Below are 16,787 nucleotides of genomic sequence, written 5' to 3'. Positions count from 1 at the left end.
GTAAGCACATGTGCTCCTCAGCCCAGAAGGCTTAAAAGGAGAGGATATAGACCATCCAGGATATAGACCATCCAGGGGCACTGTGTTAAAGGCAGAAATACAATCTAGGGTAAGGATGCTCAACAAATTTCCATACCTGGTTTCACAAAAATCTGAAACTCCCTGCCCCCTCTTACATTCACATTTTTTATGTCTAAGCATTTCCAGAATGAAGGGGACTTATGGCTTTTACCTGATTCTCAAAGGAATTCATCAATAGTTAAAGAAAGTCAGACCACTGATTTGGATAACTATGTATGATAGTGAATTTGGCCCAGTTGAATATAGACTTCAGAGGAAAATAAATGGAATGCCAAAACAGGCTCAGGTAAATGAGATTCTCTGTCCTTACCAGGAGTTCTGAATAGAGATCAGGTAATTTATTTTGAAACCGAAGCCAACACTTAAGGATAAAATTTCAATGAAGTTAATTTTACTTTGTTTCCTGTATCAGGAGCCATGCTAACTGCTTTACAAGTATTAAGGCACTTAATTCTTATGACAACTCTATGAATTGTAGGTGTGATTCAATCCTATTATGTGTTCCTGAGGCCTGAGGAATGAAATGTAAGCTCATTGTTGACAGTCATATGATTAGAAAATGGTTGAGTCTAGATGTCCCCGTTAGTTTGAATGTTGGACCTTTTCTGCCTTCTATTATGAATATAGAGCTTATATTTGGGTGAACTTCTGATCTGAAATCATCACTGGAAAAGCCTTCTTATTGAAAAGCCCTATCTTTTCAGGTTGTCAGTAACTTACATAGTTTTACATACTTCATCACTGAAAAGCCCTGTCTTTCCTGTTATCACTGACTTACATAGTTTTGCTTCTAGCATCCTTTAATATATTTATGTAGCAAAGAAATGTTATTTATACTGATGAGAATGTAAACATCAGTTTTAAGGACTTAAGAAATTTAGAATCCATATTTTTTTTTTCAATTCAGGCTACATGATTCATACTTCAAATTTTAGTTAGATAAAAGTTTTGGTTTAATAGAAATGGAGGTTAATTTCTCTTACAGGTTGGAAAATAGCTTCTCATTCTGAGGACATGTTTACATTCAATCATTATATTTTTAGAATTAAAAAGATCATGTTTTAGTAAACATTCTCTCTCTTTGACATGGCTCTAGATCCTGAGGAATAACAGAAATGTCACAACCTCTTAGCTAAAAAAGTCTGATGGAACATATTGATTCCCCTCACTCCCATTCAACAATGTGTGTATTCAACTTAAGAAATCTGAAGGATTAGATTTTGAACAGAGTTTGGAAGAGAGGTCTTTAGGTTAAAACTGGGATTTTAGAGTCATAAAATTTGTTTGAAAAAAAAAAAAAAGCTTAGTTCCAGGCAGCAAACACATACAGCATCTGTTGACTTTCTCAGTATTGATTTAGCTTCTTAATAGTTTGTGCTGACAGAAGTGGATGGATTAGCGCTCCTGGTTTGGGGAACATGTGTAAGCTATGGCCTTTGTTTAAAGCAGAGTTTCAGAAGGAAAGTGTTGGTGTATTTGTCCATGTGACCTCCTGGAGGATAAAATTCATTGAGTATTATATGTAATATAATCCATCTCTGATGGAGATGGTTGGATGGCATCACTGACTCAATGGACATGAGTTTGGGTAAACTCCGGGAGTTAGTGATGGACAGGGAGGCCTGGCATGCTGCGGTTCATGGGGTCTCAAAGAATCGGACACGACTGAGTGACTGAACTGAACTGAACCTATGGTTTCCTGAAGAGCTTGCAATTAGAGTTGAACTCTAGCAGATCCAATGCAGGGTCATTTATGTTTACATGCATTTCCTCTCTGTGCTCTGTGCATCTGTCCATACTAGTTACCTAAAATATTTCTGCAATAGTTGGAAGTAAAGTCATAGGAACAGGGAAGGAAAAAAATGCCCACAAAGACCCAAACTAGGGAAAGAAGTTAAGTTCAAGAGGTCTTTTGCACAGATTTAAGAGGAATAAAGACTCTGATCATCTGATTTTCTTTTATTGTCCTTTTCTTAGTCCTAAAGAGAGTCATATCCTGTTGTAAATTTGAGAATTAGAGGAAAGCAAAAAGAAAGTTAAAAAGCCACTACCTTGGAGATGCCTTTAAAAACTAGGAATAAATCTACCATATGACCCAGCAACCCCACTACTGAGAATATACTCGGAGAAAACGACAGTTCTAAAAGAAACATGTACCCCAGTGTTCATTGCAGCCCTATTTACAACAGCCAGTACATGGAAGCAACCTAGATGTCCATCGACAGATGACTAGATAAAGAAGATGTGATACATATATACAATGGAATATTACTCAGTCATAAAAAGAATGAATTTGAGTCAGTTCTAGTGAGGTGGATGAACCTAGAGCCTGTTATACAGAGTGAAGTAAGTCAGAAAGAGAAAAATAAATATTGAATATTTACACATATATATGGGATCTAGAAATATAGTGTTGATGAACCTTTTTGCACAGAAGGAAAAGAGATGCAGAAGTAGAGAATGGACTTGTGGCACAAGTTGGGGAGGAAGAGAGTGGGACGAATGGATAAAGTAGTATTAACATATGTACACTATCATGTGGAGAATGGAGACCTGGTGAGGAGTTGCTGTATAACACAGGGAGCCCAGTCTTGCACCATGTAATGACCTAGAGGGGTGGGATGGGTGAGGGATGAGGCTCAAGAGGGAAGGGATATGTGTGAGTTGTGACTGATTTGTGTTGCTGTCTGGAGGAAGCCAACTCAACATTGTAAAAATTAAAAACAAACAAAAGAAATGACCAAGAAAAACACACACACACAAAAAAACCCAAAAGATAGTTCAGAATAAGAGATGAGATGGTCCTGAAATGTGAAGTCCATGGTGAGGAAGTGGAAAGAGGAAGACCAATGAGAGGTAATAAGAAAAGCCCAGGTTTGTAAACTCATGTCTAAGCAATACCACTAACTTCCTCTAAAATTCTGTGGCGCTCTCAGAGGAAGAGATATAAAGATCTTATTAAGAGGCAAGGGATCAACTCTTAAGGTAAGGTGAGAGGTCTGTTGGAAAATAAAGAAGAGATTTCAAGAAGGGAAAAGGAAATATAGCTCTGAGAATTCTTACTGAAGCTTTTTGTTGAGAAATGGAAGATGAGTCAGATAATACAGGAAATCATTCTTATGAAAGGAGTGACCAGAACACAACTGCAGAAGGAGCCAGGGTACCAGAGACATTGCTTCGTGGCTCATTACCAAGACTCAGACATCGGACAGTACTATTATCTGGAGGGGACCTCAAGGAATTGAATATTTTTAGTATGTTTTCTGTGCTGGTCAACGTGTGCATCTCCCTGGAAAGACATGTGGATGGATATTTAGGAACTTGAATAAGGTCAGGAAATCCAGATTGGGTTTCTTGTGAAGGGAGGAGTGTGGATTAATGCCAAGCCATTCTCCACATAAGTGAAATGTCATTGGTATGAATAAAAGTTTAATTGGGTGTCCTGCTTACAATGCACTGTTGTAGACCTTAGGGGGATCCTAGGAGTATAAAAAGCAAAATAATTCTGTCTGTTGGTAGGCTTTCAAGATCATTGTCTAGATCAAATTTATTCATGATTATGAAATACCTATATGTCAATGTAATGCCTCAAAGTTATCCTTTGATATTTCTCTAAGAAAGATTTGAATGGTAGTTCCTGATTTTAGCTTTGTGTTTTATTTTTGTTGGAGGTGGAAATTTTCCTCCATAATTGAACACCATTCTTCCATTCTTATCATTCCAGTACCTTCTTTATCTTCTCCAACGCAGACAGCAGAAAACCAGCCCACCATACCGCATGAAACCAATATAACGAGCTCATCATCACACTCTTGCTCAACAGGTAACTTCTGTTTCTTTCCTGAACACCTTGTTTAACCATTTCAGGTCAGTGTCTTCATCTCTAAAATGGGATTAAGGAAATCAGTATAAGCACGTGTAAAGTGCTTTGTAAATGCTAGATAATCAGCAAAAAGAGAATCCTGTATTTGACCTATAGTTGCTTATGATGTCCAACAGTATATGTTCTGTATGACAAAACAGATATTTCAAAACACTGTTAAAATTTTCACTTCAAAACTTCATGCTATAATATCCTTTTATACTGGGGTATTATGTCGTTTAAGCTATACTGGCCTTGGGGCTGATGTAACAGATTTTCCAAAGCAAGTTTGGATCTATGGGCAAGCTGGCATATAATATAGGACTTCGATGCCTCTTGTTTGAGGTATCTTGGTACATTTCATTCATGTTTTGAATGTAAAACCAATGTAACATCCATTTTGAAAACGGTAGTTCTGCTCTTTGGATGTGTAGTGGCCTCTGAGCACTCACTGGCAGTTTCTTGGCGTCATGAAAATATTGATTATCTGCCGGTGCTACACTTAGTCACTCAGTCATGTCTGACTCTTTGCGACCCTATGAACTGTATCCCATCAGCTCCTCTGTCCATGAGATGCTCCAGGCAACAATACTGGAGTGGGTTGCATTTTCTTCTTCAGGATTTGCCATTTCCTTATTTTATCTACCTGTAAGTGGTAATTTTTAACCTAGTTCTGAGACTGAGCTACTATGAGTCCCCTGAAACTGTATGTAAACTGCCCATGAACATGCATTTTCACAGTTAAAGATGGGAAAAAAAGGTTCATTTTGGAAGGGTCCATGACAAAATGGTTAAAAAGCATAACCTTCTTAACGATTGAGGGTAAGTTAGTAAATGTTATTAATTTGGTATAATTCTTGCAATGCCTACAGCATTGGGCCATATGATTATTAAACTTTTCACTCATTACCAGAAGGCATGTGAATGTATTTGATGTTTACAGTGAAACTTCAGTATGTTTTGTAATTCTAATTAATTTTCCTTCTTGTTGAGCAGATGGAAAAGGCACTGTGACACAGTCTCCAGATCTCCTTTGGCATTGCAATGGAAGTGTAAGCATATTCCTTACTACTTTATTAGCTTGATTCACTTGTATGTTTCCTTGGAAGCAAGTTACATTTAGAGAGTGTTATTGTAAGTCTTGTTCACAGTTGATTCTTTTTCATTCACAAAGTAAAGGAAGAAACGAGTTTGACTCATAAATAAGGATGCTTTCATTATTAAAGCATTCATTAATTTTAGAAGTTTATATAGATGCACTAGTTTGTTAGAAATACCTGAAAAGTGATATTTTAATCTACCTTCCCCCTCTTCACACACACAGTACAGACTTTCTCCTGACCAAAAAAATTAGAAAAAAAAGAGTGAAGTAATTCACAGATAATCAGATAACATTACTACTATGGAAGATTTTAATCATTGTTAGAGAAATAACATACCTTGAGTTGATGTGGTGGGATGGGGGCCATCCAAACTAAAAATATTATGTAAATAAAAGTTTGCTTGCTTAAACATAGGCCCCCTAATATCCTTTTCCAACCTTATTGTCCTTGTATAGAGAATTTTTGAGGCATTGCTAAATCTTTCTATATGTAAACCTTACCATATAATGACTTACTAAGATACTAAGGTCTTGAACAACTTTGTGATTCTGTAGTATGTTCTCACACTTTTCCACAGTTTCACTCAAGAATTTCTCTCTTGAGAAAAAGCTCAGGGGCTCCAGTGTTAGGATGTTCATCAAAGCCTCATCTTTGTGAATAAGTTATAAGAATTTACCAGTAGGATCTTTTGGCTTCCTTGAGTTAAACAACTTTCCTTTCACTATATGCAAATAAATCTTAGAAGCAACACAAATGAAGAGATTCAGGAATGAAAGTAATCCTGATCATAAATGGTGAGTAATTGCAGCATAGCCATTGTAAGTGAAAGTCAAGCTCAGGAAAAGAGGGATTATTTAGTGTGAGGCCAGATGGCCTTATGTTGCATACCTTTGTGACAATGAGAACACCACCACATAGGAATGATATGAATGATTTTGACCACTCTGATGGTATGGGCACTGATTGATCTGATGGATATGGGCTGAATTTGTTTATGCCTGTTAAATAGCAGAAGTGCCACTGTGTAACTGACTGTTATGCTCCTGAATATCCAGATTTACCCTGGATTAAAAAAAATTCTGAATGATGGGATTGTTCTTAAACTCAGTTACCTGCAGGACAGGTATGTTTAGCAGTAAGTAGAAACCAGTTCACAATAGGCAGTAGCAAAATCTTGGACTTTTTGTATCTTGACTCTGAAGATGTCAAGATGCAAAATCTTGGACTTTTTGTATCTTGACTTTGAAGATGTCAAAATGTCTCCCAGATGTCCTAAAGCCAAGCAGCATGCACTTCAACCCAGTAAGTCAACTTCCTGAACTCTCTCTTAAGGAGCGAATTGAACAAATATGTGAGGATGTGTAACAAAAGATGTTCATTGCTACTATTTATAATCATGAAGGTATTATAAACACCCTATATGTTCAATGATAAGGGATTAATTACTTTAGTCAATTAAGGATGTTCACTTATTGACATTAACAATGTTGCCACTGCAGTGAATTACTGACATAAGAAGACAGTGTCAATTGTTAAGTGAAAAAACTAACTTGTAAAGTATTATATATACTATATATTGAACATAGTCACTGTTTCTTTTAAGAAAAGCACTAGAAGAATAAAGTCCTAGAAGAGTATGTAATGAAAAATACTAATAGTGGCTGTTTCTGGATGTTGGGATTATATTTTATTTTTGTGCTCCTTTCTTTACCTCGAGTTGCACATTCTGAAATGAACCTGCAGTGTTTATGTAACATAGTATTTTTAAAAAGGAAACAAAGCCTGCTTCCTGTAACTCCATGTCCCATCTAACTACTGTCCCACCTTCACAAATAAGGTGGTAACACAACTTTTCCCTTCCAAGACACTGGCCTTTTCCCCTTTAGGCAAGGACAGCTCAAATGCTAAGTTACCCTCTTCTCTATTTGTATTAGTGTCTATCAGGAAATACCTAGTGTACCTTACCCAAGTACCTTCTTTAATTTGCATTTGACAGACAGAGAAACAGAGGTTCAGAGAGGCTAAATAACTTATCCAGGGTCACATAGCAACTGAGTAAAAGAACTGGGATTCTGACTCCAGAGTTTAACCTCTTATGCAGGAAGAGACATGAGACTTAAACTTTTCTCTGAACATCTACTTTGTTTCTATTAAAATCTTATCTAGTGGGAACTCTTTAGATTTAGAGTTAAGCTATGTAAAGGGGCAGAGCATGATGCTTGGTGTATTTCAGGTTTATTTCAAGAGGTGATGATCCCTTATGGACCACACTAGGAGATTCAAATAAACTGTATTTTCTTCAACTGCTCAGCATTTTAATTGTTAAGCAGAGCCATACATCTGAGCAGCCACTTTCAAATCCATTTATGAACCCATAGACATTATCTTGAATTCTCCCGAAAAGAAAAAGTGTTGAATCAAGAGCCAAATTCAAAAACTGAGCACATTGAGATAACATTGAATAACACCACATCAGTTTATATAGGAACAGAAATTGTTGCTGTTTTCTAATAAGAGGATTATTTATGAAAGTGGCTAGTGTTGGTTGCTCAGTTGTGTCTGACTCTTTGTGACCCTATGGACTGTAGCTCTCCAGGCTTTTCTGTTCATGGAATTCTCTAGGCAAGAATACTGGAGTTTGTTGTCATTTCCATCTCCAGGGGATCTTCCCAACCCAGGAATCTCCTGCATTCCAACCCCGGTCTCCTGCATTGCAAGCAGATTCTTTACTGTCTGAGCCACCAGGGAAGCTCCCTTATTTATGGAAATACCTTATCAATTTTTTAAAATATGCATTTAAAAATACATATAATAATGCATATTCATTTGAAACTCAGAGTTTCAGTTTTGACAAATGCATACACTTCTTTAAGTACATTTACATATGTATATACACAACATACATATCGTGTAAGTTGCAAGATATACAAGATTTCCACCATCCCAAATACATTTTGAATTTTAAATTGTCCTAGAATTTCACCATATGGCTATAACTTCAGATCATATGGTCTCACCCCTCATATTCCAAAACTAGCCAAGGGCCAATAAGATAAGTATGTCAGGGTGCATTGTTTCCAAAAATGTTTTCTGCTCATAATTCTAACATGATTTTTTTTTCTTTTAATCTGCTAATGTTTCCTTAGGCTGTGGTACTGATACAAGATACTTGGATATGCATCCACAAGGGAGTCTATATTGGAATGTGTGTTACAGTCTCGGTATTATGTCTCACGTTTTTGGTATTCATGATTAGTAAAAGTAAGTCATCTCAGGACTGTGCCCGCAGGAGTATTCTTGATCTAAGCTGCCTATAACCCTACATTCCACATGATTTCAACTTCATGTAACTTTCTTGGTTGGTTCTTACATTATTCTTTTTTATTTCTCTTAAATTATTGTCCCATAAAGAGAAACATGTTATTTAAATTCTCCATAGGAGAAATTAAACAGGAAGAATTAAGAATTGGTTGGGTAGAGCTGGAATTTGGAAGTCAACAAACAACTATAATATATAAGATTTGCTCACTCTTCATTTTCCCCTCCCCTCAAGACCAATTTCTGTCCCTATAGGGGGTGAAATCATTGAGGGCTTTACAACACCCACTTAATAGAAGAAGCAATGAGATATTGGGAGGGTACTTGATATCAGGGCCAGGAGGAGAACAAAGGTTTTGGCAAGGCAATTATCCAACGTCTCCTGGTTTCCTTCCACCAGTTGAGTGTGTGTGTTTAAAACCTGTCATCTATGAGAGAAACACAGTCTCCCACCTTTTTTACAGTGAAATATAATGGCATTAAAGTAAGCTATGGCATGTGGGTAAATACACTAAATCTTTTAAAAAGATGTGATGCTTTACATTAAGGGGCTTATTTGGCTCCTAGATTAAAAAAAAAAAAAGTTACCTGGAGTTGTCAAGGAAAGGATCCACAATTATTTTCTTTCTCTTTCTTTTTGAAAATATTCTTTCAAAAAATAAATTAAAAAATATTCTTTCTTCTTAATTAATTTGTCAGGCTTTGAGATCTGTACAGGTTTTATTCATATTAAAGCAATAACAGAAATAAAATACTTGTTTGGAAAAGACATCTCATGAACTCCTTGGCTTACATGTTTAATTTTCTCTTTATTTCTTCCCCAATTTAGGTAATTTATTCTTGGGTAATAAGTTGGAGCTACTACGGTAAGTTTGAAATGGTTTGTGTCAATGACTCTTTTAACAATTCTTACTCTAGTAAAAGTTTCTCTGTCTCTCTCCTCTATTCCTTCTGAACTCCCCATTTTATACTCTGGATCCTGAAAAATCTAGTATATAGAGAACTGCTTTCCAACCTTACAGTGATGATTTTAGCATCTCTGTGTTCTCTGCAAATGTGCTAGAACTCCTACAGAAACAGCACCTGAAACCAGACCTCAAAGAGCAAGAACTAATTTTCAGGGTTTTTTTTTTTTTGATAGGCCATTAGAATGGGTTGTTTGGTACATTATTTGATTTCATTCAGTGCTTTGTTTATTGAATTTATATTAGATGCCTATTCCAAAGAGATGAGCAAAAGAAATAGAAAACATATAAATGAATAAACAGTGTACTTTTAGAACTTTCAGAGAAATACCATGGGGACTACAGTAGCAGGGCAATAGGTTATGTAAGTGAGCCCCAAAGGAGCAGAAGACAGCTCTGCAAACATCTGGAGGAGGACAGCTCCAGACTGAAGATGCACAAAGGCAGGGGGTATGGACATGCCTCCAGCTCTCCATGGTTCCCACCATTCCCTATGGTTCCACTCCAGCCTGCTCTGCTCAATTAGTTGTGTGGTCTCATAGGCATTTGAATTTACAGTTGCACAAATCGACCCCACTTCCCAATGACAATTTAACTCCTCTCTATGTATCCCTGTAGTCATTTTCCCAAACACCTGTAAAAGTGGGAAACCACTACTTACTTCCAAATCTAACCAGCCTGCAGCATCTGGTCCAGCTTGGGCTTTAAGAAAGGTTTTTCTTTGATAAAATCCACGCCTCTTAGTCCGTCATCCATTATTCCTAGTTCTCTTTCATTGGATGTTTGTACATACCCTTTCCTATGTCTGAGTTAATCACATGAGCCAGTCCACAGAACACGCCTTGAATAATCCCCAGCATATTGCCAGTGTTCCATCGATGCTGGCTTTTATTATTGCAGTCATGCCCTTCATAGCAATAAACCTGTGAGACAGGAACTAATATTATTCTCAGTTTACAGACTAGAAAACAGGATTAGAGATGTTAAGTGACATCCAAAGTCACATCACACAGCAGGTAAAAGACTCCATCTTAGGCCTCTTAGAGTCAAAAACACAGATTTCTTGAAGTTTTTGACTATCTGATTCCAAAAATGTATGAAAAATGTACTCTCTATGAGAAGAAAAGCATGGATGATAGCATCCTTATAGTTCATTTTTGTCCTTTCACTGTTAACTTTTATTAAAATTTCACTTTTTATCACCTAGTTAGAAAATACTTATTTTAGAAAATATTGTATATTATAGAAAAGAAAGCAAAACAAAACAAAAAGGAGCATTTCCTCATGATGTTATTTTTTGGGAAGCTATATCACGTTGACTCATTTTGAGCTACTAACATTTAAACTGTTTTCACACATGTATGACTAATCTGTTTAAAGATCATAGCTGAGTGAAGGTTCAGTGCATTTTATATCATTTCTGGGCAGACTTAGGTAACAAAAATAGTGACTGCATACAAATTCTGAAAAAAGTAGCTGTATAAAAGCTCCACAAATGACCTTTTCATACACTTGATGTGTGAGCGTACATGGTATACAGCTCATGTAAACCATGGCTTTCTAATTGTCACCATTAAGACACAGAAAGATTTCTGATTCCATGATCCAGCATAGACTTATATGAAATAATCCTATTTTACTATAACTAGTAATGCTCTTATATTTTGTATACTGATATATATTTATCTTAAATACAGGAAATAGATGACTAAATAGATTTAATTTACCCCTCGTTAAAGAGTTGCAGTCCACAGTTGGAAAAAAACCCAGCCAAACCATTTCCTGGCCATCTTCGAGAATGTGCATCCTGGTTTAGTACTTCAATTTGATGTCTTATATTAATCTTCTTAGATTTTTCCATTTTTGTATTCTGTTTCATGAGTCTCTTGAAGGAGACCAGTGTGAGTTTTTTGAAATGACTGCTGAGGATTTCTACCTCCCTATTACACAGACTTCCCTGCAACTTCATATTTACAACTCTGGAAGCTTCTTTGCATTTCATAGGCTTGTGAATGGAGCTCTGGGAAATGCAAACACCCAGTGTGCCTGAACATAAACAACTGTGCTGCTCATACTTGAGAAGTGGTCTGCTTTTCTCTTATTCATGTTGTTCTTTTTGCAGTGTGATTCCATTGAGGGACTCTGATGTTCAAACTTTGAAAAATGCAGGCGTGAATCATGTCCGAGCAAAAGACAATGTCTTCATTATCGATGACCAACTTTAAGTCAAGGATTAAGATCCAGTGGCCTTCTAAGGTGTTATGCCCTTGACTGTAGAAGACAGTGACCAGATATTACCATATCAGAGTCCTTTCAAGCAGCAGGACAATTTTTTGGTCAGTTTCCAGTGGCATTCCAAGGAGTCAGGGACATTGGGTGCAGCTCATCTGTGTACAGTCAAGTTCTGTCACACAGTCCTAATTTTTTATACTATAAGTGTCTCAATCTTTCTGGTGATTGGAAAGCTCTCTCCTAAACATACAATGTACTCTTTGGAATTGTATATTCTCTTAAGTCCTTACAAATCCTGTTATCCATCAAGAATTCTCATTGTGGAGACAAAAAACACTTCTATTTCAGATATCAAGGCTGTCCAGAACAGCTGACTACAACTTAAAATCAGCAAACCCAACTTGAGATGAAAGGATTTAACATGAAAGCAGCTCATGATCCCTTTTCTTGTGTCTTTTTTCTTTTAATTAAGTGACTTCAAATGTTATATTCCTTAGGACCTCTCAAGGGTTTGAAATCATGGGAGTGTACAGGTTTTGTTTTTGTTTTTTTTTTTACCATGAATTCAAGTACCACCATTATTTTATGTTATTACACACACACAAACACACACATATATAATGATGTTAATATTATAATATAATGACATCCAATAAGGCAAGTCCTCTCACTATTCTTTTTCATAATGTCCCTGCCTATTCTTGTTAATTTATTTTTACAAACAAGCTTTTGATTATTTTATAAAATTCCAACATAGTAAATCCCGCGTTTTCTAATTTAATTTGGAGAGATGATTCTTTGTGATATTAAATCTTCTCATCAAAGAACATGGTTTATCTTTTTATTTATTTATTTTATTAAATTAATTTATTTATTTTAATTGGAGGCTAATTACTTTACAATATTGTAGTGGTTTTTGCCATACATTGACATGAATCAGCCATGGGTGTACATGTGTTCCCCATCCTGAACCCTCCTCCCACCTCCCTCCCCATCCCATCCCTCAGGTTCATCCCAGTGCTCCAGCCCTGAGCACCCTGTCTCAAGCATCAAACCTGGACTGGCGATCTGTTTCACATATGGTAATATACATGTTTCAATGCTATTCTCTCAAATCATCCCACCCTCGCCTTCTCCCACGGAGTCCAAAAAGTCTGTTCTTTACATCTAAAGGACCTTAAGGGCCTTTCCAATTGTGAGTTGGTGCTTTTGGTGATCCCAATAGTCCCCTAAATTTTTTTCCGCACAGCCACCAGTGTAATCAAAGGAACCAGGATCTGATTGTGCTATGGGAGTTGAAAATCCTCCCACTGCTCCCCAGGGGGTACAAGTTCCTACTCCATCATAAGCCCCTCACAGTTTCTCCCTTGTCCACTTCATGCGGCCCCTCCATGCGGTGCTCCAGTAGATAGAAATGCCTCACGTATCCACTCTCCACTCTGTAGGTCAACATGTCTTGGGGAGATGCTTGTCTCCTGTCTCTCCACCAGGCATGCCATCCCTCAAGGTTCATCTCAGCCTTAGCCTCTTCACACTTTCTCACCTCATCCCTGTAGACAGAATGATCCCCTCCCCTGAACGCTTCTGTGCAGCCCATTGTAGTCTCTCTGTGAATAATATGGAGTACCTCCCATGTGCCAGGCATGGTGCCAGTGCCTAGCTCAGGTCCCTCTGCAGGAGGCCGGCACCCACCTAACCTGTGTTGCACCTACGGGTGAATTACAAAGAGACCCCCTCCTCCTTCTGGCTGACAGAGCCCTGGAGCCAGGGCAGAGACATGTCAAACAGTCTCTACAAACTGTAACCATAAATAGTGACCCTCTAACCTGGTCCTGTAATATGAGAGGTGTTCAGATCACTGATGCTTGTTATGCTGAGCTCTTTGAGGGAAGTGTGTGTAGTTTCCAAGCATCCACTTTACACAATACTTATCCATGACAATTAGTGAATACATTGACTGAAAAAATGTTCCCTAGAGCCTTCTAGTCAGGGAATGGATGGTTGGATGGCATCACCAACTCAACAGACATGAATCTGAGCAAGCTCCGGGAGTTGGTGATATACAGGGAAGCTTGGCGAGATACAGTCCATGGGGTCACAAAGAGTCGAACATGACCGAGCAAATGAACTGAACTGAGAGCCTTCTTGTGTGTGCTGGGGGTGGGGTGGGGGAAGAGTGTCTCTAAAACTAGAAACTACCCTCTTCCTATGACTGGCTAGAGTGTAAGAGCCTGTGTGAACCCCAGGGACTGAGACTAGTAATTTTCAACCTTGATTGCATATTAGAATCACCTGGGAACTCAGACCCTGACCAATCACATTAGGATCTCAGCAGCTGGGGCTGAGGTAGTGTTGTGGTAGTCCAGTTGGAGAGCTGGTTGAAAGAAAAATTTCCAGGGGCAGAGTATTACAGAAAGTGAATTTACTAAGAAAAAAGAGCAGAGATAATGTAGGCACTGGGAGCACAGTGGGCCATCCTCCTGACAGGCCAGAACAGCGGGCGAGCTCAAGGGAGAACCAATGCTTTTCGTGGGCTAGTAGCCAATTTTTATAGCCTCTAAACAAAGAAAATTCCTGCTGAAAAGATGGCATCATCCTTGGTGATTGGTCACGGTGCTATAAGGTGAGTACCAGAGTGCTTATTTTTGCCTAATAGGGGTAAGGGAGCTGGCCAGTAAGAAGCAGGGGGTTTTTGGCAATGGTTACAATGGGACTTGTGGGATTTATCCCTGGGTTGGGAAGATCCGCTGGAGTAGGAAATGGCAACCAGCTCCAGTATTCTTGCCTATAAAATTCCATGGACAGAGGAGCCTGGTGGGCTACAGTCCATGGGGTTGCAGAAAGTCAGACAGCACGAAGCTAATGAGCACCCACACACGCACAGTGGGGCTCAGTCACTTTCAGAGGTGGCCTTGGTTCTGGGCTCTGCATCTGTGGCCTTAGTACAAGGCCTCACACCTGTAACCTTCGTATGGGATGCCAAAAGTAGTGTTAAAGTTTTCAGTCTCCCCAGGTGATTTCAATGTGTAGTCGAGGTTGAAAACCACTGACCTAGAGACTTGGAAAAGGAAAATGACAGCATATTTTCTTGTTGTGTGTGACAAATGCTCTAGAAAAGCATGAAAGATACAAACTAAAACAGGAACACGTCAATATGGTCCGGTCCAGGGCAGGTGAGCCACCAAGTAGGGAAAGGGCAGAATGCCGGGCGACAGCAGATCTGTCCTCCATCTGGCTTCCTTGGCAACCACATGATGCTGGTGCAGCCCTGGGAACGAGAAGTCTGGAGGCTGCCATGCTTTTGTAAGACTTCTCAGAAGGCTGGCCCACAGCTGTCTCCTTTGACTGTCCCTGGGCCTCCAAAGAGCTGAGTGTTTTCTTCCACCCGTCGTAAAAACAAGCAAAGAAGAAAGTCCCCTTTGGCCTGTGAGGAAGTGCTCTAAGGTAACCTTCTGTGTTTTGTGCTGTCGACTGCTGAGATGGGGTGTGCTCTGTCTGGCAGTTTCTGCACCTGCTGGAGCCAAAAAATACTTGGGTAATAAATGATTCACATATTTCTCAATAGATTTTATTTTTTAGAGCAGTTTCAAGGTCACAGCAAAACTGAGGAGGAAGTCCAGGGAGTTCCCATATCCCTGTCTCCCTCTCCCCAAAATACAGCCTCCCTACCATCCACATGTATCCCAAGCCTTGTGCATCAATGTTGGTATATTGATGAACCAATATTGGTACATCGTTAGTAACTGAAGTCCATAGTTTATTGGAGTTCAAACTTTGTGAGATGGATTCTAAAGGTTTTGACAAGTGTATCATTATATATGTCCACCATTACCATATCATGCTAAGCAGTTTCATGGCTCTATTTACTGCTCTAAAATCCCCTCTGCTCCACCTATCATTTCCTTCCTCCCCTCAAACCTACGACAACCACTGACCTTTTAATTGTCTCCATAGAAAGATCATACCTTTTCTGAGATTTCATGTAAGTGGAATTACAGAGTATGAGCCTTTTCAGATTGTCTTTTTTCACTTGGCAGTATGCAATTAATGTTCCTGTTTCTTGTTGTGGCTTCATAGATCATTTCTTGTTATTGTGGAATAATGTTTTTTAGTTTAAGTGTAACAGTTTGTTCATTGACCTATAGAAGGGCATAATAGTGGCTTTCACATTTTGGCGACTATGAATAAAACTGCTAAAAAAATTCACGTGCAGGTAAAGGAGCATGATCAATGGATTGTATGGTGAGAGTTTGTTAAGTTTTGTAAGAAATTACTAAACTGTCTTCAAAAATAGCTAAATAGCAAAATAACATTTTTTGATTCTCATCAGCAATAAATGAGAGTTCCTTTTGCTCCACATCCTTGTCAGCAATTGGTGTTGGATTATAACCATTCTAACTGTCCTTTTCTTAAAATTATTCTTTTATTGAAGGGTAATTGCTTTACAGAATTTTGCTGTTTTCTGTCAAACTTCAACATGAATCAGCCATAGGTATACATATCCCCTCCCTTTTGAAACTCCCTCTCATCTCCCTCCCCACCCCACTCCTCTAGGTTGATATAGAGCCCCTGTTTGAGTTTCCTGAGCCATACAGCAAATTCCTGTTGGCTATCTATTTTACATATGGTAATATAAGTTTCCTTGTTACTCTTTCTATACATCTCACCCTCCCCTCTGCTCTCCCCATGTCTACAAGTCTATTCTCTATGTCTGTTTCTCCATTGCTGCCCTGTAAATAAATTCTTCAGTACCATTTTTCAAGATTCCATATATATGTTAGAATACAGTCTTTATCTTTCTCTTTCTGACTCACTTCATTCTGTATAAATCCACCTCATTAGAAACTGACTCAAATGTATTCCTTTTTATGGTTAATATTCCATTGTGTATATATACAGCAAAGTCTTTATCCATTCATCTGTCGATGGACATCTAGATTGCTTCCATGTTCTAGCTATTGTAAATAGTGCTGCAATGAACTATGGGATACATGTGTCTCTTTCAATTTTGGTTTCCTCAGGGTATAGGCCTCGGAGTGAATCCCACTCATTTGGGTCATTTGGTGGTTTTATTCTTAGTTTTTTAAAAAATCTCCATACCACCTTCCATAGTGACTGTATCAGTTTACATTCCCACCAACAATGCAAGCGTATTCCCTTTTCTCCACACCCTTTCCAGCATTTATTGTTTGCAGACTTTTTGATGAGAGCCATTCTGACCGGTGT

At 38.3% G+C, this 16,787-nt stretch overlaps 1 protein-coding gene across 1 annotated transcript in view; it reads left to right on the top strand.

Annotated features, from left to right (window-relative positions):
• LOC145510104 (uncharacterized) overlaps positions 1–12,388 on the top strand; it is a 38,557-nt gene extending 26,169 nt beyond the window's left edge. Inside the window, exons 7-11 of the mRNA XM_081500444.1 lie at positions 3,806–3,904; positions 4,940–4,995; positions 8,193–8,307; positions 9,194–9,230; positions 11,452–12,388. Coding sequence (XP_081356570.1) covers positions 3,806–3,904; positions 4,940–4,995; positions 8,193–8,307; positions 9,194–9,230; positions 11,452–11,554 — 410 coding nt within the window. The 3' untranslated portion in view covers positions 11,555–12,388. The remainder of the gene's footprint in view (positions 1–3,805; positions 3,905–4,939; positions 4,996–8,192; positions 8,308–9,193; positions 9,231–11,451) is intronic.
• The last annotated feature ends 4,399 nt before the right edge of the window (positions 12,389–16,787 follow it).

This window comes from Giraffa tippelskirchi, chromosome 6, assembly GCF_054371585.1.
Source record: "Giraffa tippelskirchi isolate mGirTip1 chromosome 6, T2T-mGirTip1v1.2.pri, whole genome shotgun sequence".
Lineage (NCBI taxonomy): Eukaryota > Metazoa > Chordata > Mammalia > Artiodactyla > Giraffidae > Giraffa > Giraffa tippelskirchi.
This window is presented reverse-complemented; position numbering and strand designations above follow the sequence as displayed.